Here is a 24,303-nt window from a genome sequence, read left to right as displayed (position 1 = left end):
TGTTAAATAATTCCTTTTGTATATTGTTAGGTATGGTTTACTAGTATTTTATTGAGGATTTTTGTGTCATATTTATTCTAGAGATATTAATCTATAATATTTTGGTGATATCTTGTCTGATTTTGGTATTGGAGTAATACTGGCCACATAGAATGAATTAGATAGTGTGTCTTCTTCTTCAGGTTTTTTTTTTTTTTAAGAAAAGTTTATAAAGAATTGGTATGAGTTCTTTAAATATTTGGTACAGTTCACCGGCGAAGCCATCTGGGCCTGGAGTTTTCCTTGGGGGTAGTATTTTGTTTACTAATTTAATCTCTTTACTTGTTAGAGTTCTTTTTCACATTTTCTATTTATTCTTAAATCAGTTTGAGGATTTGGAGTCTTTCCAGGTATTTGTTCATTTCAACTAAGTTCTCTAATTTGTTAGTATATAATTGTACATAGTATCCTTTATAATCCTTTTTATTTTTATTGTTGGTAATAATGGCCTTCTTTCATTCCTCATTTTAGTTCTGCCTTGATTTTTAAGCAAGCTTTTTAAAGCTTTATGTTTTAGAAATTTGAAATGATTGAGCTAATTTTTTAACAACCACATAGTATTCCATAATTAAACTATTTATGACCAATAACATTTATAAATAATGCATCAGGTAGTATTTTTTAATATATTTTGGTGTATTTTTGGTGATACTGTGTGTCTGAGGGGAAATTTTTAGTAGTTGATTTGCTAGGTAAAAAGGATGTCGTGTTTGTTATGATCAATATTAGTAGTTATTAACAAATCTCCCTGAGTTTACACCAGTGTGTATGAGAGTTGTTTTGAATCTTGCCAGCACTGAGAATAATGTAACTCTTTTATATTTGCCCCTGTGATTTGTGAACATTTTTGTCTTACTTTGATTTACACTCAGTGAGATTAAAGATTTTTTCATATATTGGCTATTTATATTTATCTAGAACTAATTTTTATATCCATTACTCTTTTTTATTGGGTTATTGATCTTAACAAATGTTTTGTTATATTAAGGAAATTAGACTTTTGTCATATGTCTTCTAAATATGTTTTCCCTGTTTATGGTTTCTTTTAACCTCGTTGGATATTTTTGTTTTGTAGAATTTTTATATTTTTATGTGGTTAGATTTACCTACCTTTTCCTTTCTGGCTGTGGCTTGTATCGAGTTCATGTTCCTTACTACTGTCCATTGCTGCCTCCTGTGTTATTAGGCTCTGTTAGGCTTAAAGAAACATACATGCTTGGTTTACCTCAGTTGATGGCTTTTATTGTAAAAATTCATAGAGAATAGGAAAAATAGGATCAGCCAGATAATCAGGTTGTGGTGTTGGGACATAGAGAGTCTGGGAATTAGTCCATAGGTCTCTTCTCTGCAGGTAGATTAATAGAATATCCAGAAATTGTCTCCTTGGAGTGGACCTTGTTATACCATGAACTCAGGGAAATATTTGAAAAAGACACCACTTCAGAAGCCTTGGAGAATGGCTGAAATACGTGTGATGTTGATGGATTGAAGGTGTTATAGGATAGGGCTAGGCATTCCTGGAGGGAGGGGTATTTGAACAAAGACAACAAAAGAACAAAGACAAATGCTGATTCCCTGGATTTCTGGGTCTGATTGAAGAGGATTAAGGATGGGGAAAGGTCAGTTAGTGTCCAGAATTCTTGAGAGGATGCTTGGACTTTGTTTGATAACCAGTGGGGAGCTACTGAAAGGTTTAGAGTCGGACATTCATTTAATAAAAATTCATTTGTGTCAGGAACTGTTATAGGCACTTAGGGATATATCACTCTGCAAAATAAACCAAACAAGGAAAAAAAAATTATTCCTCCTGTGTAACTTACGTTCTAGTGGAGAAAGAGAATCAATAATCATTATGCATAGTATGTATTTTTTTTTTTTAAAGATTTTATTATTTGACAGAGAGAGACACAGTGAGAGAGGGAACACAAGCAGGGGGAGTGGGAGAGGGAGAAGCAGGCTTCCCACTGAGCAGGGAGCCCAATGCGGGGCTCGATCCCAGGACCCTAGGATCATGACCTGAGCCGAAGGCAGACGCTTAACGACTGAGCCACCTAGGCGCCCCTGCATAGTATGTATTTTTATAGTGTGTTAGTTAATGTTTGCTATTGAAGCATCAAATAGAGCAGAATCAAGGAGAGTTGTTACGTGTGTGTGTGGAGGGGTGGGAAAGAGCATAGTTGTGATTTTAAATGGGTAGTCAAGGTAGGCTTCAGTGAGAAGGTGGCACATGATAGAATCTGGTACTACATTAACGAGAACAGTCTAGGAAGCCAGGTTCTTTGGCACTGAATGGAGAGAGGGGGTGGAGAGTCTGGAGGCAGGAAGACCACCTGTATGAACTGATTCGATGCTTCAGTTGGAAGTGGAATTTCTTTTCCCCTTGGTTAGCAAAGAAGTCCAGTAGTTAACTAGCCTGATAAGCTCTACTTCGTTTTTTTTAGGTTTAGGAGAGATACAGTTTCTAAACTGTTACTCTTTATTACCAGTAGCCCAGTGTTTCTTTAAGTGTATTCATGAACTAACTATATCAGAATCACTTGGGATACAAGTTAAAAATGTAGGTGGCCGGGCCCTGCCCTAGACTGATCTTGGAGGTAGAACGGGATAATGGTTAAGACACAAGCTTGAGACAGTCTGTTTGGCTTCAAATCTTAAATCTGTTTCTTACTTGGCGAGTGTTCTTGGGCAAGATATATAACCTTTCTGTGCCTCAGTTTCCTCATCTGTAAAATGGGAATAATGATCATGGTAATGATAGTATCTATTTCATAGTGCTGTGAGGATCAAATACATTAATTTATGTGAAGCGTTTAGAACACTGTTTGTCACATTGTAAGCATTTAGTTTTAGATGCAGTTGTTTTTGTTTTTACCGAACTGTAATCTCTGAAGGTGAGGCCCTTAATCTTCATTTTCAGTAGTCACCTTGTGTGGCTCATTTGCCCATGTTCTACAGGATATAATGTTAATACTTCCAAAGCTATAGTAATAATGTGTGGTGATTTTTGTTAGAATATGAGTCAGTTAATGGTTTAATTTTCTAGATAGAGTGGTTTATTAGCAACAAATGCTATTATTTACGGGGTGCCTATGCTAAGCATGTTCTAGGCTATTTGCAACATCCCTGTGGAGAGAGGTAGATATTAATTAGCCCACTTTTACAGGCGAGAAAAACTGAGGCTTATGCTGGTGAAGAAACTTGCCAAAGGTGAGACAGCCAGTGAGCCGTGGAATTGTCATTGATGACCCCACTCTGCCTGATTTCAGAACACTTGCACCTTCCATAACATCATGTTCTAGTTACTCAGCCTTTTTCTTTGCAAACGTATACTTTACACTCCGATGCATTTGTGCGCATACCTCCCCGCTGCCGTACTGGAGATAAACCTCATTGGGCATGCTGTATTTGTGGTAGGTGAGTTGCATCATTCTGCATGATTGAGAATTGAAGAAAATTTTGTCTTTACAAGATGCGCTAGAAGCTTTTCTGTTTGCAAGTTTCGCACCTCACAGCTCATGACTGAGGTGGTAAAACTAGCATGCCCTGTGTGGTAGCCAGCCTCCGTGATGGTTTCCGGTGAGCCTGGTATTCAGTGTTCATAGAGTCATCTCCCAGATGGTACCAGGTTTAGCATATGGCAGAAATGATGATATGTGATGTCCTTCTAAGATTCGGTTGTAAAAGACTGGCTTCTTTTTCTTTCTCTCTCTCTGTCTTTCTCCATCTCTTGCTCTAGGGGCAGCTAGCTGCCATGTTGTGAGTGGCTCTGTGGAGGGGTCCATGTGGGACCCCCAGCAGCTACGGGAGAGAACTTGGAAGCTTACCTCTCAGTAAGGACCTCGGAGGTTGCAGCCTGGCCGATGCCTTGCCCGCGATGTCATGAGACACCCTGAGTTAGAAGCACCCAGCGAAGCTGCTCCCTGATACCCAGCCTTCCCAAACTGTGACATGTGACATAATGAATGGTTGATGTTTTAAGCTCCTGAATTTTGGAATAATTTGTTTAAAAAGCCTCATAATTTGTAGTCTGAAGTTGTGAGTTTTGCGCCTTTATTCCCAACATCCTGGAGCCCCTCAGCTGTCATACATACATTCACACACACATATTTCACGTGGTTGCCTAATTTACTTCTGTTTTGTGTTGCTTTGTTATCTAGATCATCTCTGCTTTCTCCCTTTCTCCCCACTAAGTATGTTGTTGACTGGCTTTCTGGTGCTAAGATATATAGAATAGAAAGTATATCACTGTGGTACTCAGCACAGCACTCAGTAGACCGCTGGCTAGCCGGCTGGAACGAAGTGACTCTTACCCATTTCCAAGGTGCTGCATGGTGAACCGTCCTTTACCCAGCGGCCAGAAGGAGCCCTGATGCAGGTAGTTTCTCCATAAAGTGGCTTCTGGTTTCTGTTGTAAAAACTCCATTGGTTTTTAGCTGAGAGTGTTGAAGGCATCACATTGTCTTCTTGCTTTTCTCCCTCTGCTAGTTCTTAAGCAGCAGAGTAAATCTAAAGAGAAGTCAGTTGGAAGAGTGTTTCTGTTTTTGTTGAAAAGTAAGAGAATGCGGGACGCCTGGGTGGCTCAGTTGGTTAAGCGTCTGCCTTCAGCTCAGGTCATGATCCCAGGGTCCTGGGATCGAGTCCCGCATCGGGCTCCCTGCTCCGCGGGGAGCCTGCTTCTCCCTCTGCCTCTGCCTCTGCCTCTCTCTCTCTCTATCTCTCATGAATAAATAAAATCTTTAAAAAAAAAAAAAAGAAAGAAAAGAAAAGTAAGAGAATGTGGCAGAGAAAAATCGTTAGGGCTCGGATCAGCTTATTTAAAGCAGTCATCTGCCTGTTAAGACAAGTGTTACCATGGTGTCTGGTCTTTCTGAGCTCGTGTCTGTGTGTCATCGTGCCCTGTACAGTGACTGCCTTTGATTCCTACTTCTCAAAATTCGGAGGCCAGCTTTCTCCCGAGGATTCTCTATCTGAATCAAATCCTCTTATGGAGGAGAATCTAAATTTGAATTGCTCTCTGTTTTGATCAACATGCTGGTTAAATGTTTAGAACCCTACTTAATGGAGATATTGGGGCCTCGCTTGCCTCCTTAGAAACCCACAGAAAGCAACAAGGGCTGCCAGTGTTAATTGTATCATTGGGCTGTGATGGGTCTGCCATCTTGCTAGGCTGTTTTCACTGAATTTTGCCAAGAAAAAAAGACTCTGAGGAGCAGGTATAGGCCTCAAACTTGGTGCCCTACTTCTGTATTGAATAGATTGTTAGTTTCTGTTTATTTTTATTTATTTTTAAAAATATTTTATTTATTTGACAGAGAGAGACACAGCGAGAGAGGGAACATAAGCAGGGGGAGTGGGAGAGGGAGAAGCAGGCTTCCCGCGGAGCAGGGAGCCCGATGCAGGGCTCGATCCCAGGACCCTGGGATCATGACCTGAGCCGAAGGCAGACGCTTAACGACTGAGCCACCCAGGCACCCCTCTGTTTATTTTTAGAAAGATGTTAGACCAATAGCCAGTTTGCGAGCCACCTTCACCTGTGGTGGGGGATTCTTTGATGGTGAAAGTACTCCATAAATTTGTAGCAGCTTTGGCTAAGAAGCCGATACTCAAATCACTATGTTTTTGTTTTTTAAATACATGAGAGAAATTTAACTAGACTGCTTGTTTAGTTGTTTACTTTGCATTAATAATGGAGCTTTTAAGTCATTTCTTTTATCATGAGCGCAGCCCTGTCCTGGAAACTATATATAAGTGTGCTTTGTGTGGTGGTCCTTCAGAGACTTATGAAGCCTTGATAACAGTCCAAGCAGGTGAGTTTCAGTGCCCTGGGTCTTTTCCCCTGGGCAGAATAACAGAGTAGGTGAAACATGTTTTTTTTTAATTTAAGTTAATAGATGATTTTTTAGTGCAGTAGTAGGTTTACAGAAATTGAGCACATAGTACAGAGAGTTCCCATATCCACCTTCCCTTCCCGTTTCCCTTATTATTAACATCTTGCATTTGTGTGGTGCATGTTCTAATTGATTAACCAATATTGGTACATTATAATGAACTAAAGTCCCTAGTTTACATTAGGGCTCACTCTTTGTGTGGTACAGTTCAGCGAGTTTGGACAAATGCCTAAAGTCATGTATCCACCGTTACAGTATTGTACAGAGCAGTTTCAGTGCCCTGCAAATCCTCTGTGCTCTGCCTGTTTATGCCCGCCTCCTTCGGAACCCCTGGCAGCCACTGATCTTTTTAGTGTGTCCCTCGTTCTGGCTTTTCCAGAATGTGATACAGTTGGAACCATACAGTATGCAATCTTCTTCAGACTGGATCTTTTCACTGAGCAATATGCCTTGAAGGTTCTTCCATGTCTTCTCATGGCTTAACAGCTCATTTATTTATTTTTTTATTTTTTATTTTTTATTTTTAAGATTTTATTTATTTATTTGACAGAGAGATAGCACAAGTAGGCAGAGGGAGAGGGAGAAGCAGGCTCTCTGCCGAGCAGGGAGCTGGACGTGGGGCTCGATCCCAGGACCCTGGGATCATGACCTGGGCTGAAGGCAGACACTTAACCGACTAAGCCACCCAGGCGCCCCTCATTTCTTTTTAGTGCTGCGTAATATTCCAGTGTCTAGATGTACCACAGTTTATCCACTCACCTACTGATGGACATCTTGACTGCTTACGGTTTTGGGCGATTATGAATAAAGCTTCTATAAACATCTGTGTGCAGGTTTTTGTGTGGACCTAAGGTTTCAACTCATCCAGGTAAATACCAGGGAACATGATTGCAGGGTCTGAAATAGGTTATTGGCCTGGCAATGGTGCACTCTTGTTCCCTGGGGACTGTTCTCTCACTGACCATGGCCTCCCTGCTGTGCCAGCCTAACCAGTCCACCTCTGCCAGGGACTTCTTATTTTTCACTGGAAACATTTTCTGAACAAGTGTGGACACAGAGGTCTTGACTGTGTTCTCAGGAAAGAATATTTAAAATGTTTAAGAGCAAATACTCCTCACTTGTGGTTGCTGTGCTATCTCCCCCAGTTGCTCCAATTCAGACTTCTTATTTTAGTCTTTCTGGTAGTAATTTGAAGTGTGAATGACTGTCTCAACCCTTAAAATTATATGATCTTTTTTTTTATTGTGGTAAAATCTATATCTAACACAAAATTTGTGATTTCTGTTAACCATTTTTTAAAAAGTATTTTTATTTATTTTTGCATGAGAGAGAGAGAGAGAGAGAGAGAGAATAAGGGGGGGAGGGGCAGAGAGAGAAGCAGCCTCCCGCTGAGAGGGAGCCCGACTCGGGACTCGATCCCAGGACCCTGGGATCATGACCTGAGCTGAAGGCAGACGCTTAACCAACCGAGCTACCCAGGCGCCCTCTATTAACCATTTTTTTTTTTTAAAGATTTTATTTATTTATTTGACAGAGAGAGACACAGTGAGGGAGGGAACACAAGCAGGGGGAGCGAGAGAGGGAGAAGCAGGCTTCCCGCCGAGCAGGGAGCCTGATGCGGGGCTCGATCCCAGGACCCTGGAATCATGACCTGAGCCGAAGGCAGACATTTAACGACTGAGCCACCCAGGTGCCCCTAACCATTTTTAAGTGTACAGTTCTACAGCACTAATTACATTCATATTGCTGTGCAACCATCACACTGTTTTCCAAAACTTTTTCATCCAGGGATACAGTCTTTTTTTTTTTTTTTTTTTTAAGATTTTTTTTTTTTTTTTGAGAGAGAGAGAATGAGAGACAGCATGGGAGGGAGGAGGGTCAGAGGGAGAAGCAGACTCCCTGCCGAGCAGGGAGCCCGATGCGGGACTCGATCCCGGGACTCCAGGATCATGACCTGAGCCTAAGGCAGTCGCTTAACCAACTGAGCCACCCAGGCGCCCGATACAGTCATTTTAAAAGAGGAATTTCAAAAATCCATCTGAAGCTCTGTTTGGCAAAGTATTTCTATCAGTCAGCTTCCTCTAAATTTTGCTGCAGTAAGGACCTCCAGATCTTGGTAGCTATCAACAATTTTATATCTCCCTCATATTAGATAAATATCATTTTCGTTTGGCTGGAGCTGAGTCACACGGCCACATCTAATGGTAGGGGAAGTTGGGAAATGTAGTCTATCTATGTGTGCAGGAATAAGGAAATTTGTTCAGTGATTAGTCAGCGGTCTTACCCGTATTAAGTACAATTACTGAATCAGACACATAGCTCTTTATTTTGGATCTTTCAGAGACAATAGAACAGAAATTGCATGATTTCATAGTTCTGGATACTTCTCAGGAAAGCATTTTTCTACTCTGCTCCTTTCCCATTGCACCTTGAGTTACCCTATCCTTTTACCACTGAGACAGCTTATTGGAATAAATAAAACTGTGTGCTGTTTTGATAAATACCTGTTTGGTAATGACTTTTTCTAAAACTGAGAAAAGTCAGTAAGAAGCCTTAACAACAGTAAGTAAAGTTGTTATAAAGTGAGATACTTTTAAAAAAATCCCTGGTTGGCCCCCAGTCTTGTATCAGAAGACCGGCTTGCTTTAGAAGCCTTCCAGCTACTGATTTGGTTTTAAGATAATGGGCTCTCCTTGAATTTACTTGTAGCATTGGTATTCTACTATTGTCTTTAAAAAAGGAAAATACGTGAAATTTGTAAATAGAGATGGCTTTTCTTTTTTTTTTTCTTTTAAAGATTTTATTTATTTATTTGAGAGAGAGAGAATGAGAGAGAGCACATGAGAGGGGGGAGGGTCAGAGGGAGAAGCAGACTCCCCGCTGAGCAGGGAGCCCGATGCGGGACTCGATCCTGGGACTCCAGGATCATGACCTGAGCCGAAGGCAGTCGCTTAACCAACTGAGCCACCCAGGCGCCCGAGATGGCTTTTCTTAACCAGAGTAGCAAGGTCAGATAGAAATGCTATACACTGGGGCACCTGCGTGGCTCAGTTGTTAAGCATCTGCCTTCGGCTCAGGCCATGATCCCAGGGTCCTGGGATCGAGCCCGCATGGGCTCCCTGCTCAGCGGGAGGCCTGCTTCTCCCTCTCCCACTCCCCCTGCTTGTGTTCCTGCTCTCGCTATCTCTCTCTCTCTGTCAAATAAATAAATAAAATCTTAAAAAAAAAAAAAAAAGAAATGCTATGCATTTTAGCATAAGACTATTTCTTAGTAAAATTTAGGAAAAAATGGGCAATATTTATGCTGTGTGCTTTTTTTTCCCCCTGGGTGCTTTTATAATGATTGATCCATCAGATATACCTAATTAACCTATTATAGTTAGAAGCAAGCTCGGCTGCCTAAATGTCTGGCTTGGCGATAGGATATTTTGAGCATGTTTGGTATGCCTCAGCTTGTGGATGATTGAAGTTCATACTCAGATATTAATTTTCAGTAAGTGTGTGCTGTTCTGAAGCAACTCTCATTCCCTTAAGGAGAACTGTTTCATTTGAGCCTCCAGTTGCTGAAAATAGCCGTGTAAGCACTGTGGAAGTTTTTCCAAATTAAAATTTGATCCATCAGTTCATTTATTTCTTTTAGGGTTCTGACCGTCGGTTGTGTTTATAGACCCCAACAGAGCTCTCTTTAAACTCTCTCAGCAAATTGGAAACATTTAGCTTGGGTGCAAAACCTCTTTATCTTCCAGTACTCTGACTATGGAGACCACTGTGCTCTTAAATACATCCTTAGTACTTACTCGTAGATGGAATGGCCTTTCCTTCCCTTATTACGGAGCCATTTTTCTAGGCTGGTTATACTATCGTAATTCCAGACTCAAGAAGTAATTATCCTCTTGAAAAGGCCTGGCAGGTGTACACCCTGTCGGTGACATAGCCAATTCTGTCTTCTGTCTGAACCTGCTTGCTTTGTGCACTGGTAGAAGAGCAGGAAAACAGAAATCAACACCAAAAAGCAAAACCCCTTTGGTGACAAAGTCTCTTATATTTCCAAAATGTGTATTTGGAAGGTGCTAGGGCCATGTAGAGTGACAAATATTTAGAATTTGTCCAATCTTTTATTCTAAGGCCAACTTGGCAGCTGCTGTTTAAAGCAAGTTTCAGTAAACACCTGAGGTTGTCCATAGGGCATAGTCTCAGGCCCCACCCGGACCTCCTAAGTCAGAATCTGTAGTTTAACATACTCCCCAGGTAGTTTGTGAACATATTAAAGTTTGAGAGGCACTGGATGGAGACCTTTTACCTGAGCCCATAATCCTAGACACCACTCATCATTGTGAGGGGCCATCAAACTTTAACTCAAACTATTTATAAAGTGAGAAGTCTGCAGTTAGAAATGAATTATCTGGGTACGTGAAGCATGTTGAACTATTTTGTATTGTTTTCTGGTGTGCTACTCATGAAACCTCTTCAGTCTGAGAACAGTAGTGGCAGCAAGACATCCTGAGTGGATGAGAGATGACCTCCTTGAAAGAGTTGAGACCTTTTTGTACATTTAGGAGTCCAATTTCTGACTCCTTGGTGATAGAAAATGCAGGCGTTTTCTTGAGATTTCTCAACAGGTTGTAGTGTTCTCAGTGAGGGGCTCACCCAAAACATATGTGTGGAAATAGGTTGAGAGAGGAAATGAAGTCTCACTGTCATTATAAGTGTAACTCTTGCTCTTTTAATATGTCAAAAAACATTTCTTAGGAAGAAAAAAAGGTCCCTGGCTTGTCTGTTGGACATGAACTTCAATTTCAGTTATTTTGAGAGAGCAGAAAAATGTTCACCTAGAATATTAGCTCCTGCCACATGATAATTTCTTTGCAAGTCAGTGGGTCAAGTACATGGATTTGTACTTTATCGGAATTCGTTTATCAGAGTATTTGCATTTAGGTCTCAGTAATTTGGATATGTTTGCTGATTTATGCCTTTTTACTCTGGAGATGGGGTGCCATGGAGGATAGTGTTTTCTTGTACTATGCTACAACAGACTTTTCTCCTCCTGGGGTAAAAAAGTAAAGTAGGGGGAGAGTAATGGCATTTCCATAGCGGAGTTATTTCCTAAAATTCTCTTGTGGTTTCTAATCTGAGGGCTGACCCCCCCCCCCCCAGGACTAGCATTTGTAAAAGAAAGCCAGAATGATTCTGTTTAGAATTGAAGGCCCCTCCTTCTCTGGGGATGGGTCCCTGAGCTGCCTTCTGTGTCTCTCCATCACAAACGCTGCAAACACACAGGCCCTCCCTTGTCTTCGCGGAGTTCTACCCTTCTTTTCCCTCCTCTGGCCTCTACTTCCCTTATCTGTCTGGCACCATCACTCTGGCTAAAATTTCCTTGAAAAATCTCCAGGACACCAGGTCCAGTGGCTTCTTTGTAAGTCTCTAGCATTTGGTCTTGTCCACTTTCTTTCCTCCTGTTGTCTCTGTGATATTGGTCGCTTGGGTTTTTCTTCCATGTTTTTTGCCTTTTTTTTTTTTTTTTTAAAGATTTTATTTATTTATTTGACAGAGAGAGACACAGCGAGAGAGGGAACACAAGCAGGGGGAGTGGGAGAGGGAGAAGCAGGCTCCCCGCAGAGCAGGGAGCCCGATGTGGGACTCGATCCCAGGACTGTGGGATCATGACCTGAGCTGAAGGCAGTCGCTTAACCAACTGAGCCACCCAGGCGCCCCCATATTTTTTGCTTCTACAGAGCATTTGAGCCAGACTACCCAAGTTCAAAACCACCCTTCTCCATTGACTCGCTATGTGCCTGGGGGAGTTAATTAACTTCCGTGTGCCTTAGTTTTCTCATCTGTAAAATAGGAGTCAAGAAAAAACCCCTGCATCATAGGGTTGGTATGAAGGGCAAAGAAGAATGTCTGGCACATAGTAAAAGTTTTCTAGGGATGAGTCATAACTGTCGTTTCTGCCATCATTATCATCATCATCATCACCACCATCACCATCACCATCATCATCACCATCATCATCATCATGACCATCATCATCATCACCATCACCATCACCATCATCAAAGGGCATTTCTTGCCCTTTGCAGCCTCTTTGACCTGATTTCTACTTGCAGGTGTTCCAGCCTTTTTTCTTTCTTTCATAGGACTGCTCTTCTCTTTGGGCTTTTCGTTGACAGTCTTGGGGATTCCCTCATGGATCTCTTTAGCCCTAACCTTTTTCTGAGCCCCCGAGTCTAACGGTTTACCCTCAGAAATCTCCTGAGCATTATAAACCAAAGCTGCCAAAATGGAACTCATTCTCTGGTCAACTAGAGCCTCCCCACCCTCCTTCCATGGCTCCTCTTTTGTCATCCTCTTAATGTAGCCCCCAACTTCCACAACTCCTGCTGGGGGGTCACAGAGTTTGATCTTTTCCCTTGCACCCCAGTCATCCAGTTGGATTGCAGCATCTGTTTATGATCCCTCTGTGGTGTCTTGCAATATGTCTTTCCTTTTCTGTTCCCACTGTTGTTCCCTGGAACATACTCTTTGTATTTGTTCAGGCTGCCATAGCAGATTACCTCCGACTGGGTGGCTTAAACAACAGAAATTTATTTTCTCACTAGAGACTGGAAGTCCAAGATGAAGGTGCCAGCAAAGTTGATTTCTGGTGAGGTCTCTCTCTGGGGCTCACAGATGGCTGTCTTCTTGCTGTGGCCTTATATGGCCTTTCCTCTGTGCATATGAGCTTTCCTGGTGTCTGGCCTCTTATAAGGATACTCTTCCTATTGGATTAGGGCCCTATGACTTCATTTAACCTTAATTAGTTCCTTAAAGGCTCTATATCCAAGATACAGTCACATTGGAGATTAGGGCTTGAACATGATGAAATTTGTGTGGCACACACTTCAGTTCCTAACACCCTTGGTGCTGCTGATGGTCTCACTGATTTCCCTTCTCCCCTCTGTAATCCATCTTCATACGGAGGCGGGAATGATCTTCTAAAGTACAGCTCTGACCCTCTCCCTCCCATTGCTAATAACTTGAGATGGTTCCCCATTGCTTTGATGCAATATGAGGAGCATTACTGCTAGGAGACTTTTGGGCACTGTCTTTCGTTTCTCAGTTCCTTACATTCGCTCATGTGGAAATGGGAGATCACCTACTCCATGTTGCTATAAGGATGAAATAAATGCAAATCGATAGTTTTATTGTTATAAAAAATCATGTTCACATTCCTCAGCCTGCCGTTTAAGGTCCTCCATCACTGTTACTCCAGGTGTGGTCCTGTGCTCCTTTTGGGTTCTCAGACCCTATTCCAGTGTGTGGGTTAGGTTCCCCACACACAGCACCAAGCAGTTCTCAAACACACCAGCAGGGTATCCAAGAGTTCAAGTCAGTTCTGATGCTGTCTACCCAGAGATACTGTCACTCCAGTAACGCCCCCCCCCCCGTCACTTTAGATGCCAGTTGCAAGCCCCAGGCTGTTTCCTGTGCTTCTGACCTGGCTACACATTGGAGGTTCTGTTTGCCTTCTCCTTAGGTTTGAGTATCATGCTAGAGCAGCTTACAAAACATAGGGAAACACACTTACTAGTTTATTAAAGGATACAATATTAAAGGATACAATAAAGGGTATGAATCACCAGCTAGATGATGAGATAAATAGGGTGAGGTATGTGAGAAGGGCGTGGAGCTTCCACGCTCTCTCAGAATGTGGCACTGTCCTCAAATCCATGTGTTCACCAGCCTGGAAGCTTTCTGGGTTTTTATGGAGGCTGCTTTGCATAATCAAGATTGAGTAAGGCTGCCCTATCCGATTCAACCTCCAGCTCCTCCGCACTCCCCAGTGGGCGTGTGTGGGGTGCAGGCGGGACTGAAAGTTCCAACCCTCTAATCCCATGGTTGGTCCTTTTGGCAACTAGCCAGCTCCCCTTGGGTGGGGTCCTCAGTCACCTTCCTTAATAACGAGAGATATCCATTTCACCTTTATGGCTCTGTCTGAAGCATTTTCAGGAACTGTGGCTGAAGACCAGATACACCTACCTGGTCATGTGAGCAACCAAATACATATTTCTCATATCGCACGTGCTAGCAGCCTCCATCACCTGGAGCTTGTTAGTGACACAGACTTCTGCCTGGTAATTAGATCCTCAGGTCATTTGAATGCGATGTCCTGGCTCATCATCTGGTTCTTAACCAGCTTTCTCCTGCTACAGAAAGGACACAGTCTTTGGAGGCACATCACTTGTTTCTGAGTTCCAGCGACTTCATCAGGTAGTTTTATGTGGGTATGGATGTTTACAAAACTCTCTTTGGTTTGTTTCCCATCAGAAAAATGGGCACAGTCCATAACACCCACCTCACAGAGGTTTTGAGGCTTACTTCAGAAAGTATGTAAATAACAGAACATCTACCCTTGTGATTTTAGATGGAGTTTTACATACAAAACTGAGGACTTTTTTTGTTCTTGGTTCATGGTACTCTTTGTGAGTGTTTTGGGGTCCAGGTTTGCTTCGGTGGCGCTGGGGGGGAATGAAGGTGGTGTTGTTCACTGACACTCCTTCCCCTCCCTGTGATCTCCCTCCTCTCAATGCTGACTGTGGAGCAAGGTCCTCCTGGCCTTCCTCAGGAAAGATGTGACCTACAGAGGATGCAGCGGTGAGACTTTGTATTTCGTTTTGCATGGGAGAGTGTCCTTCCAGTTCTCCGAAGTGGCCAGAAACCAGGATGGGCCTGGATATCTAATCTGTGACCATAAGCAAGTCCCGTTATGCCACCTTGCCCTTACATGGTCGTGAGAAGGGTCCTGCTCCTTTCTGCTCCAGCCCCCTCAAGGCTGTTTAATCCTATGCAGAGTTCTTCTCAGTCATTAAAAAAAATTTTGTTTTCAAAGCTGCAGAAAGGTTGCAAGAATAAGAATGGTATTATTCCTTCACTGCTAACATTTTACCCCATCTGCTTTATCATTCTTTGTGGTGTGTTTGCGTATGTATGTGTACACACACATAATAGTTTCTAAATCATTTGAGAGGAAGTTGCATACATCATGGCCCCTTACTCCTAAGTCTTTTTGGTTTGTATTTCCTAAGAATAGAGATACTCTCTTACATAACCCCAGGACAGTTTCAACTTCAGTAAATTTGATATTGATATAATGCTTTGATCTAACCTGCCTTTGTATTCCAGTTTTTCTAACTGACCCAGTAATGCCCTTCATAGAATTTCTTTTTTCCTTTTGGGGCAGGCCTTCAACAGACTGGATGAGGCACATCCATATTGGGGAGGGCAGTCTCCTTTACTCAGTTTCTACCATCCACAAACACCCTTGCAGATACACCTACAACAATGTTTAACCAAATCTCTGGGCATTTTGTGGCCTAGTCTGAATGACACACAAAGTTAAGCATAACATATGGACTCCTGGATGAAATTGTTGTTTATTTGGCCAGCTGGAGCTCCTTCCAGCCGTCTGCTGTGTCACTGTGACATGTCCACAGTGCCCGGTATCAGTGGCCTGCCTCTCTTACCGGTAATGACATCATCTGTCTGTGTGCCCTTCAAGGCCCCTCCAAGTGAATTGTTGTATGTGTCGTGCAGTTTTTACATCAGGCTCTCTCTTAACTATCTCTTAAAATTAGGGAGAACCTACCCAGACATATTTGAGTGAAGTGTTAATAGGCAGGTAGAAATTTAATATTCTTTATAGTCATTTTTACTTACTCCATTTCTGTTTGCAATAACATGAGTCATCTAATGGGTTATTGTTCTGTAGTATGCATTTTACTGGCTGCACTAAGTTAACTTCTGAGCCGCCCATGGGCTCCCTCTGCTGGTACTACAGTACATAAACACTTTTCTGGGGTCATTGGATAGGTTTCTTCTGCTCATTTTCTTTTGGTTTTTTTTGTCTCTCCGATTATTACACAGTTATAACCCACACAGTACAAACAGTTTTGGAACCTGATTTATTTACTGAATGTACCAAATATATCTTTTCTTATAAAATTTATACATTTCTACATCCTCATGTTGTTTGGATAAGTTCCTATTGTATGAATTAAATTTAGCATTAAAATAATTCAGTGTTAGTAGGCATTTGTATTTATTTTTTTTCCCATTTTAGATAGCACTAAAATGAACATTCCTCATACATATACCACTCACACGTGACTTACAAGTTGAGCTTGATTAGTGGGTAGGAATTTGACAGGTATAAAAATACAGAGAAAAGACGTTCTAGTTTGAGAAAATTGCCTAAACCAAGCTTGGGATGTTTTCCAGAAACAGGAAAACCAAGTTCAGCTGAAACATGGTGGGGCCATAGTGGGAAATGGTTGGAAAGTAGGTATTGTGGGACTCTTTCCAAATCCAACCGTAAGTGAAGCAGAATAGAAATGTGTTGGTTTCGTGGGAAGCCCAAGGTAACTGGGTCAGGGGGCTCAGATGCTGCTTCTCCATCCCTTGTTTCGTTTCTCCTTTCCTCTCTTCCCAGACTCGGCAGTGTTTCTCTCCCCTGTAGGCATGAGGAGAGGAGACCCTTGGCCCCTCCCAACAGGCATCCGATAGCTCAGGTTGCAGGAATTGTCACTTTTGTCCATTACTAATCCAGTCAACCTCAGGGAAGACCTGTTGTTGGCACTGTTTGGGTCAGATATCTACCCTCAGGCCAGTCCCTGTAAACAAGGGGCCTGGGTATCTGCCTGGGCCAGATCTGAAGCCCAAGCCCAAGCTTAAACCAGGGAGTAGGTGGGAACTATGGAGCAGGAGACATGAAATTCCTCAAGAGAAAGTGCTGCAGACCTGTCTTCCCCACAATGGTGGCTGGTCTCTACCAGAACACCCCAGGTAGGTCTGCAGTAGGGTGTGGTCGGTGAGAGAAGGAAGGAGGGAAAGCAGGAAGAAGGCAGACAGTGCGAGTTGGATGAACAGCTCCTGGTGGTGCTTCCTTATAGAGCAGGAATACTTGGCAGTGATGCTGTGAGGTCAGGCCGAGGGACTCGGGATGGCGCATTTAGGGGTGGGAATATGGTAAGGAAAACTGGTGAATTCAGTCTTAGGCTTGTTGATTTTGAAGTTCTTCTTGAATACCCGGTGGAAATGTCCAGCAGGACAGAACCAAATCTCACCTGGCTTTTCCTTCCTTGGGCCAATAGCCCCAGCAGGAAATGAAGAGTAGTCACCGATACGAAGGCTTCCCTCCTCCTTGTTTGGGCTGTGCTGGTAGATGCTTTCTGAGTCCTCTCCCTTTCAGCCTCTCCCTGCAGTGCACCCTGTTCACCATTTCCAGAGTCATCTTTGTAAAACTTTTTATCCTGTCTCTACCTTGCTCACAGTGACCCTCAGCGTTTTTTTTTGGCATGTTCTATGAAGTATAAAAGTTGTCACTCAGGGTCTTTAATGGTTTGTCCTCAAGCTGCCTTTCCATCTTTTATGTCTTACAACTTCTTTCTACTTGGTACATGAATCTTGAGTCAACTGAATTTTTGCCATACCGTTCACATATCCTGTGCTTTTCCCACCTCTTGTCTTCCGTTCCCACTTTTCTTACATGCTAGAATGCCGTGACTGGGATCTGACTGGAGAACTCCAGCTGGCTCAGAGAAAAGGATGTACCAAGATTGTACCTAAGCAGGTAGGGTAAATTCACATAAACTCTAAATCCTCATATTTATAAATACAGTATGCAGAGTCCGCATGAGCCATTATTGGCTTTCTTCATTCCACATTGATGAGAGCCCAAACTTCAGGGTAGGCATCACAATAGAAAATGCAGTGCCTGCCCTGAAGGGGAGGATGAGGAGGCACAAGGGGGACTGTCAAAGGGACATGTCACCGTCTTTGTGCTGCTGCTGGAACGAGTGCTGGGGAGCAGGGACAGAAACTGGGAGGGCTTCTGAGAAAAGGTGGCATTTCTGCCTGAGTCTTGAAGGAAGAATGATGTTAGCAGGCAGAAAAAAGGCAGCATCTCAGACAGAGGGCATAACATGAATGTGATCACTGAAGGTCAAGGACGTGTGATCTTGGAGGGATAGTGAGAAGTGTGGAGGTGGCTTGGCTTGCATTGTATGTGTGTCTGTATTAAATTTCTGTCTTAGTTTGGGCTGCTATAATAAATTCCTGTGGACTGGTGGATTATACCAGCAGACGTTTATTTCTCACAGTTCTGGAGACTGGGAAGTTCAAGATCAAGGTGCCAGTTGATTAGATTTCTGGTGAGAGCCCTTTTCCTGGTTGGCACGTGCTGTCATCTTGTGTCCTCACGTGGTGGTTGAGAGAGAGCTAGAGCTAGCTCTCTTCTTACAAGGATGCTAATCGCCTCCTGGGGCCATCCTCCTCCTGGCCTCATCTGAAGCTAATCACCGCCCAAAGGTCCCACCTCCTACTACCTACCATCACTTGAGGTGAGGGATTCAGCCCATGAATTTTGAGGAGATGCAAACATTCAGTCCTTAACGCTTTCTAATACTTGTGGCTCCAGGAGAAAGAATAAGCATTGAGAGGGAGAACTGTTTTTTCTACCAGTTACTTAGTGACCAAATGCAGAGAGTATTGAGAGGGCCAGAGGCCCCATCACCCACACTTTAAGCCAGAGACGTGATGCCCATCCCATTGAGATAAGAAATACCTTGGATTTCAAGAAGCCAGACAATTCATTTTTTTAAAATAATAGTAAAGAAGACATTATATTCTATTTCTAACTTAACAGCATTTATAGTTGTTCAAATTTTGGTAAATTTTAGAAGAAAAAGGCAGATTTTTGTTGAAAATAAACTTTTAAAAACTTAAATAAGATAAAGGCTTGCCAAAAATAGAGTACAACATGAGAAAAAAATAGAAAATGAATCATAAGTTGAGATGAATATAGACTATCCTGGTGCAAATATGTATACACTAGACACAATTGTTTTTTTAATGCCTAAAATATTTTAGGCTTTATATTTGCTTCCAATCCAGGGGGATTATATACATATTTTTTGAGAGATTTTATTTATTTATTGGGGAGAGAGAGCATATGTGTGAGCAGGGGGAGCGTCAGGCAGAGGGAGAAGCAGATCCCTTCTGAGCAAGGAGCCTGATGTGGGACTTAATCCCAGGATCCTGGGATCCTGACCTGAGCAGAAGTCGGATACTTAACTGGCTGAGCCACCCAGGCGTCCCAGGGAGAGTATATTTTTATCAGGTCAATTTGCAAAGGTAGAATACCACCTTTTTTTGTTATGCGGTGATAGACCATTGCCCACCTAGGAGAGGGGGTTTCCTTTATTTTTACCTCTTTAATAAATGAGCCATTCATTCAACAGCAGCAGAACCTTCCAGTGCTATCCCTTGAGCAAAGGCCATGGTTAACATAGAAAGGATCTGCTAATAGACTTGTGTCAAAGAAGGCAAATTTGGTGACTTAGAAATTTTGCTTCCAAGATCCCTGAGACCCAGGCGCTCAGCAGGGCGTGCTCTGTGAAGGGCAGTATGTTGCTCCTGCGTGTTTGCACACAGGTTCCTTGCAGACCTGCAGGGGCGTGGCCTTAAACCAGGAAGGGCCAGAATCCCTGGGAGCTTTCCCTTCGTAGTTGACTCTTCTCTTGGCAGCATATGTCACTAAAACACCATCTTTCCAGGAAAGGAAAAGGAAAGAAAGAGAAGAGGAGGGAGGGTGGGAGGACAGACTGAAATTTTTGTTACACTAAGCCAGACATTACTTTAGATAAAGTAATAACGGAAATACAGCTTTATTTCTATAGGAAGTTGTACTTACAAAGCTGATCGTTAAAGCAGGAAGCTTGGCTTTTAGGGCTCTGTTGTAATCCGGGGTGGAAAAAAGTATCACCCAGATGGCTTTTGTAGGAGATTACTGACTGGTAATCCTTCCTTGTCCTAGAAGATTAAGTCCGCCCTGGTGTAGTTGTGGTCAGCTGACTGGTTTAAGAAGAAAATTCTACGGCGAAAGCCTGACATTTGCTTGAACTGTTTGTACATCTGGGAGATACTGCAGAACCTGGCCCTCCTTTGTTTACCAAAGAAGGCTCCGCTCCCCTGCGCCGGTCGCTCCACTGTTGACCGAGATTGACAGCAGGTGGTGAATAGAGCCCTAAGGTTGCTCCAGATAAGTCATTTATTAAACAGGCTTGCTTGTCCTAAGGGTGTGAAGGCTCTGAGAAAGAAATATCACTCCTGGGCCAGGAAGCCAGGATCTTCAAGCCCTGGGGTTGCATGGGACTATGACCAGAGTGGCACTCAACTGAAGGATACCAGACGGTTATAAAACGATGCGTCTTCCATTTGTCTGGAATGGATTGTAGAGAGATGGATTTTTATGAAGATTACCAGTCCCCGTTTGATTTTGACACAGGAGTGAACAAAAACTATCTTTACTTGTCTCCTAGTGGAAATTCGTCTCCATCCGGATCACCTACTCTTCAGAAATGTGGTAACTATAAATTTTCTAAGGTTAAATTTGCTGTAACAAAACTTGGACACAACCGGGGTTTGCTTGGCTTTAAAATTATTAGTGTCACGGTGTTTCTGTGTTGAAACTAGTGAAACAAAGCTGTTGGCAGAATCGAAGCAGAGAGAGATGGCTCGTTCAATATTTAGAATATGTTTATTTATACATAAAACAGGAACTTTGATTTTAAAGGTGGTACTCTTGATATGAACACTAGAGTTCTTCTGATCACTTTGAGTTCATTGAGCTGATAAATCACAAAAAAGGGAGAATCTGAAGGTCTTTGCTTGTTGCCTTCTATGTGTAATTTATTAAGCCCCCCCCCGCCCCAATTTTGTCTTTGTTAAAATGAGGCTTAGGCATCTAAAGCCCTGACGACATTTAAGGCCCTACTAGTGGACGTCCTGGATTTTGTTCTGGAATCCTGAGCATAGCAGACAGACAGAAATACTTAAGCAAGAGATTTTGTTTTTAAATAGAAGAACTCGGCGCCTAGGTGGCTCAGTCGGTTGAGCAACTACCTTCAGCTCATGTCATGATCCTGGAGTCTCAGGATGGAGTCCCGCATCCGGCTCCCTGCTCAGTGGGGAGTCTGCTTCTCCCTCTGACCCTCCCCCTTCTCGTGCTCTCTCTCTTACTCTCTCTCAAATAAATAAATAGAATCTTTAAAAAAAAAAAAGCTCAGTGTTGCTGTACCTTGGGAAGCAGTCATTCCTTCACAGGGGCCAGTATGACCTCCTTCTGAAGCCGGGGTACCGGCAGGGAGCGTCTTAGTTTCTCTGCACAAGGCAGTAGGAGGCTGGAAGCAGCCTGAGCACATCGTCCAGGCCCGTTCTCTCATTCTACGGCGAAAGCCTGGAGACCCCTAGATGACCTGCTCTGTAACTTGTCAGGAGTAAGCAGATTTTCCTAGAAGTTAATTTTTTCCTTATTAATGAAGAATAGGTTACAGTGTGCTCTTTTTAAGTTTACAAGGTGGGTAATTGAGAAGGAATCGGTAAAGGATACAGCAGGAAACCTGCGTGTATTTTCGGTTGTATACTTACTTGCTGACAGTAGAGAGTGTGCTGAAGCTACGTTCCTCTAACCTTTGGTTGCAGCCGTGGCTACCTTTGGGGTATAGTTTGGATTTCCTGGCAGGGAAAAATGTTGAAGATACCAGGTTAGAGCTGGTTTCTAGAAGTGGGGACTGGGAGGCAGCCGTTAGAGGTCTGCCGGGAAGGCCTGTCCCCTGCTGCCCTTCCCCTGTCCCCGGGTCCCACCTTGGACCTCTGTAATATAGGGGATCTCCCCTATCCCTGGCCCCTAAAAGGATGACATCATCCATTCTAACTTCTAAATCCTACATACAGAAAATGCCTCAAGAGCAACACACGGGGCGGGGTGGGTGGGGTGCGCCTGGCTGGCTCAGTCGGTTAAGGGGCTGCCTTCTGCTCAGGTCAGGATCCCAGGGTCCTGGGATTGAGCCCGGCATCGGGCTCCTTGCTCAGGGGGGAGCCTGCTTCTCCCTCTGCCTGCCGCTCCCCCTGCTTGTGTGTGCTCGCGCTCTTTCTCTCTCTCTCTGAAATCAATCTTTAAAAAAAAAAAAAAACAACACACAGTAGGGAATTGGAGCTGGATGACAGAGTAAAGCCCAGGTGACAAGGGACCGTGGAAGCAGAGGCCACAGTTCTGTCACTTCAGGTGGATCTTGGTGATCAGTGTGTGAGGGTTTGAGATTCGTGGAAGGATTTACCTAGCTTGTTCTAGTTCTCTTCTGTTCTCCTTGTATCTCTTTTCACCTCCTTTCACTTTTCCCAGCTGCAGCAATTGCTGCCTTTGGATGTTTTCTGTTAAAAATAAAACAGTTGGGAAAGTTGAAGATGTCTCCAGGCAAATTTCAAACAATTGTCTTTCCAATTCCTAGTAGCAATCTGTAGGAGTCTGGGCTCATGATATTAAAAACAAAATTATTTAAAAAAAAAAAAGGCAAGTGAACAACAAATACTAAAAACAAACTCATGTACCCACTAGTGCTCAAGTTTAGCAGTTTGCTTTAATTGGAAAAAAGGAGGGGGAGGGAGCATTAAACAGAAACCACTCAAAGCAGTCATTTAGTAAGAACATGGTGATTCTAAAATAACCAAATAAAAGAGGATCTAGAACAGTAATCAGCAGGCTCTGTGTCCTGGACCCCTCAGGGCACAAGAAACCTGCCAGTCTGTTTGAACATCAAGCATGAGGTGTAGATGGAGGGAATACTATGTCTTGGGTACGTTTGTACTCTTTGTATTTCTAAATAGGAGCTCTTAGGACAGATACATTATAAATACATTTAAAAGTTCATGTGGCTTTTGGTCACTATGCATTTTCTTTTTTCCTCTTTTTTTAAAAAAAAGATTTATTTTAGAGAGAGCTAGCGGGCTGGGGTTGGGGGAGCAGAGGGAGAGGGAGGGAGAATTCCATGCAGACTCTGCACTAAGCGCAGAACTCTTTGCAGGGCTCAATCTCACAACCCTGAGATCACGATCTGAGCTGAAATCAAGAGTTGACTGCTAACGGACTGAGCTATCCAGCCACCCCACTGTTCATTTTCTTAATCAGCTGACAAGTATTGCACAAAAGGGACTGATGTTAAAAGGAATCCTACTCAGAAGGGTTGGGAACACTGATCTGAAAAACATATTCTTTGATATTTATCCAGGCCATCATGGGGCAAATGAGAAAGTAATGAGATTTAATCTGTGGGCAGAATGTTCCTACGAAGCAGTCTGAGTGAAGGAGAGAATGAGGGCCAGTGGCTGGAACAAAGAGAGGTCTTTTATTAGGGATTTTTAAACTCTTTGATACAACCAACCCACATTCAGAGCACCTTATACGTCTTGACCCACCCAAAACCCTCATCAATACAAATATCAATAACCGAAGCAGAATGCTGTGAAAACAGAATTTATCTTGCCTCTTCGTGATGTACTCTGATATCTTACACTGTTCCATTTGTTCTTTTTAAAATGCTCATTTGGTACCGCTAAATGGGTTTCACAGCCCATGGTTTGAAAAACTGACTTATAATTTTCAGAATCTGGGATGTAAGTTCCCTTAGGGATGTTAGTCTTTTTTGATCACGGTTCTTCCCTACCACCTGAAATAGTGCTTGACATCTGTGGCTCAACAAATACTTGATGAATGAAGGAGTGAGTGAGTGAGTGAATGAAATGAAACTGACGAGGACTAGTTCACACTCTAGTTCGTTTTCCAGGTGTGAACATCGAGGCCGAGAGAGGTGTGGTGAAGCCCCCACATCACAAAGCTCAGTTAGCCCTCACTGGGTCTCACACTCCATCCGTCGGTCCTCAAGCCAGCGTTTTTCTGTTTTTTTGATCACACTCTCTTGGCCTCTTTGGTGACGGGTATTACAGAACAGGTTCATCATTCCAGGTGTAATCTTTCCTCCGTCATGGGCTTTACCGGGGGGGGGGGGTAGTGTATGTGTGTGGATTCTTGGCGTGTACGTCCATTCCGTCTTTGCCCTTGCCAGTCAGCACAGCACAGGTCTCTCAGCTAGTGTCCTTTGTCGCGCTTTCTCTTCCCTTCGTGAGCACCTACAAAGATAATTTCCCAAGCCCTCTTTATGTAGAACCACCCTTCCTCTTGACATTTTTTTTAATGTACGGAAAGATGCAGCCCTGTTGTATAAAACACCTTTGGTTATTTCTGGTGACTTCAGGAAATAGGAACAGGAGCCATTTAAAAATCTGACATTTTAGTTTTATGCTGTCATATTTGAAACTCTAAAAACACTGAAAAAAATCAAACTGGAGTTCTCTTAGCTCAGAGTCCTGCTTTTCATTCTGTTTTATTACCCTTTTTGGTTTCTACTCTGTTGTCATTCTGATTTCTTTTTAGGGAAGTCATTATTACTTCTTGAAAGTTATGCATAATTGTGAAGGTCTTAAATAGCAAATGTATGGTTTATAA

The 24,303-nt window shown here is 42.9% G+C and overlaps 1 protein-coding gene across 5 annotated transcripts in view; it reads left to right on the top strand.

The window, feature by feature from the left end:
• Positions 1–24,303, top strand: part of TPD52 (tumor protein D52) — a 107,434-nt gene that overhangs the window by 46,897 nt on the left and 36,234 nt on the right. For 4 of the 5 annotated variants that reach the window (XM_021688657.2, XM_021688658.2, XM_044914644.1 and 1 more), the window contains exon 1: positions 20,190–20,328. The exons of the other annotated variant lie outside the window; for it this stretch is intronic. In XM_021688657.2, the coding sequence (XP_021544332.1) occupies positions 20,190–20,328 (139 nt within the window). Of the gene's footprint in view, positions 1–20,189; positions 20,329–24,303 lie in introns of those variants that run through there. 5 annotated transcript variants of the gene reach the window in all.

This window comes from Neomonachus schauinslandi, chromosome 4, assembly GCF_002201575.2.
Source record: "Neomonachus schauinslandi chromosome 4, ASM220157v2, whole genome shotgun sequence".
NCBI classification, from domain to species: domain Eukaryota; kingdom Metazoa; phylum Chordata; class Mammalia; order Carnivora; family Phocidae; genus Neomonachus; species Neomonachus schauinslandi.
This window is presented reverse-complemented; position numbering and strand designations above follow the sequence as displayed.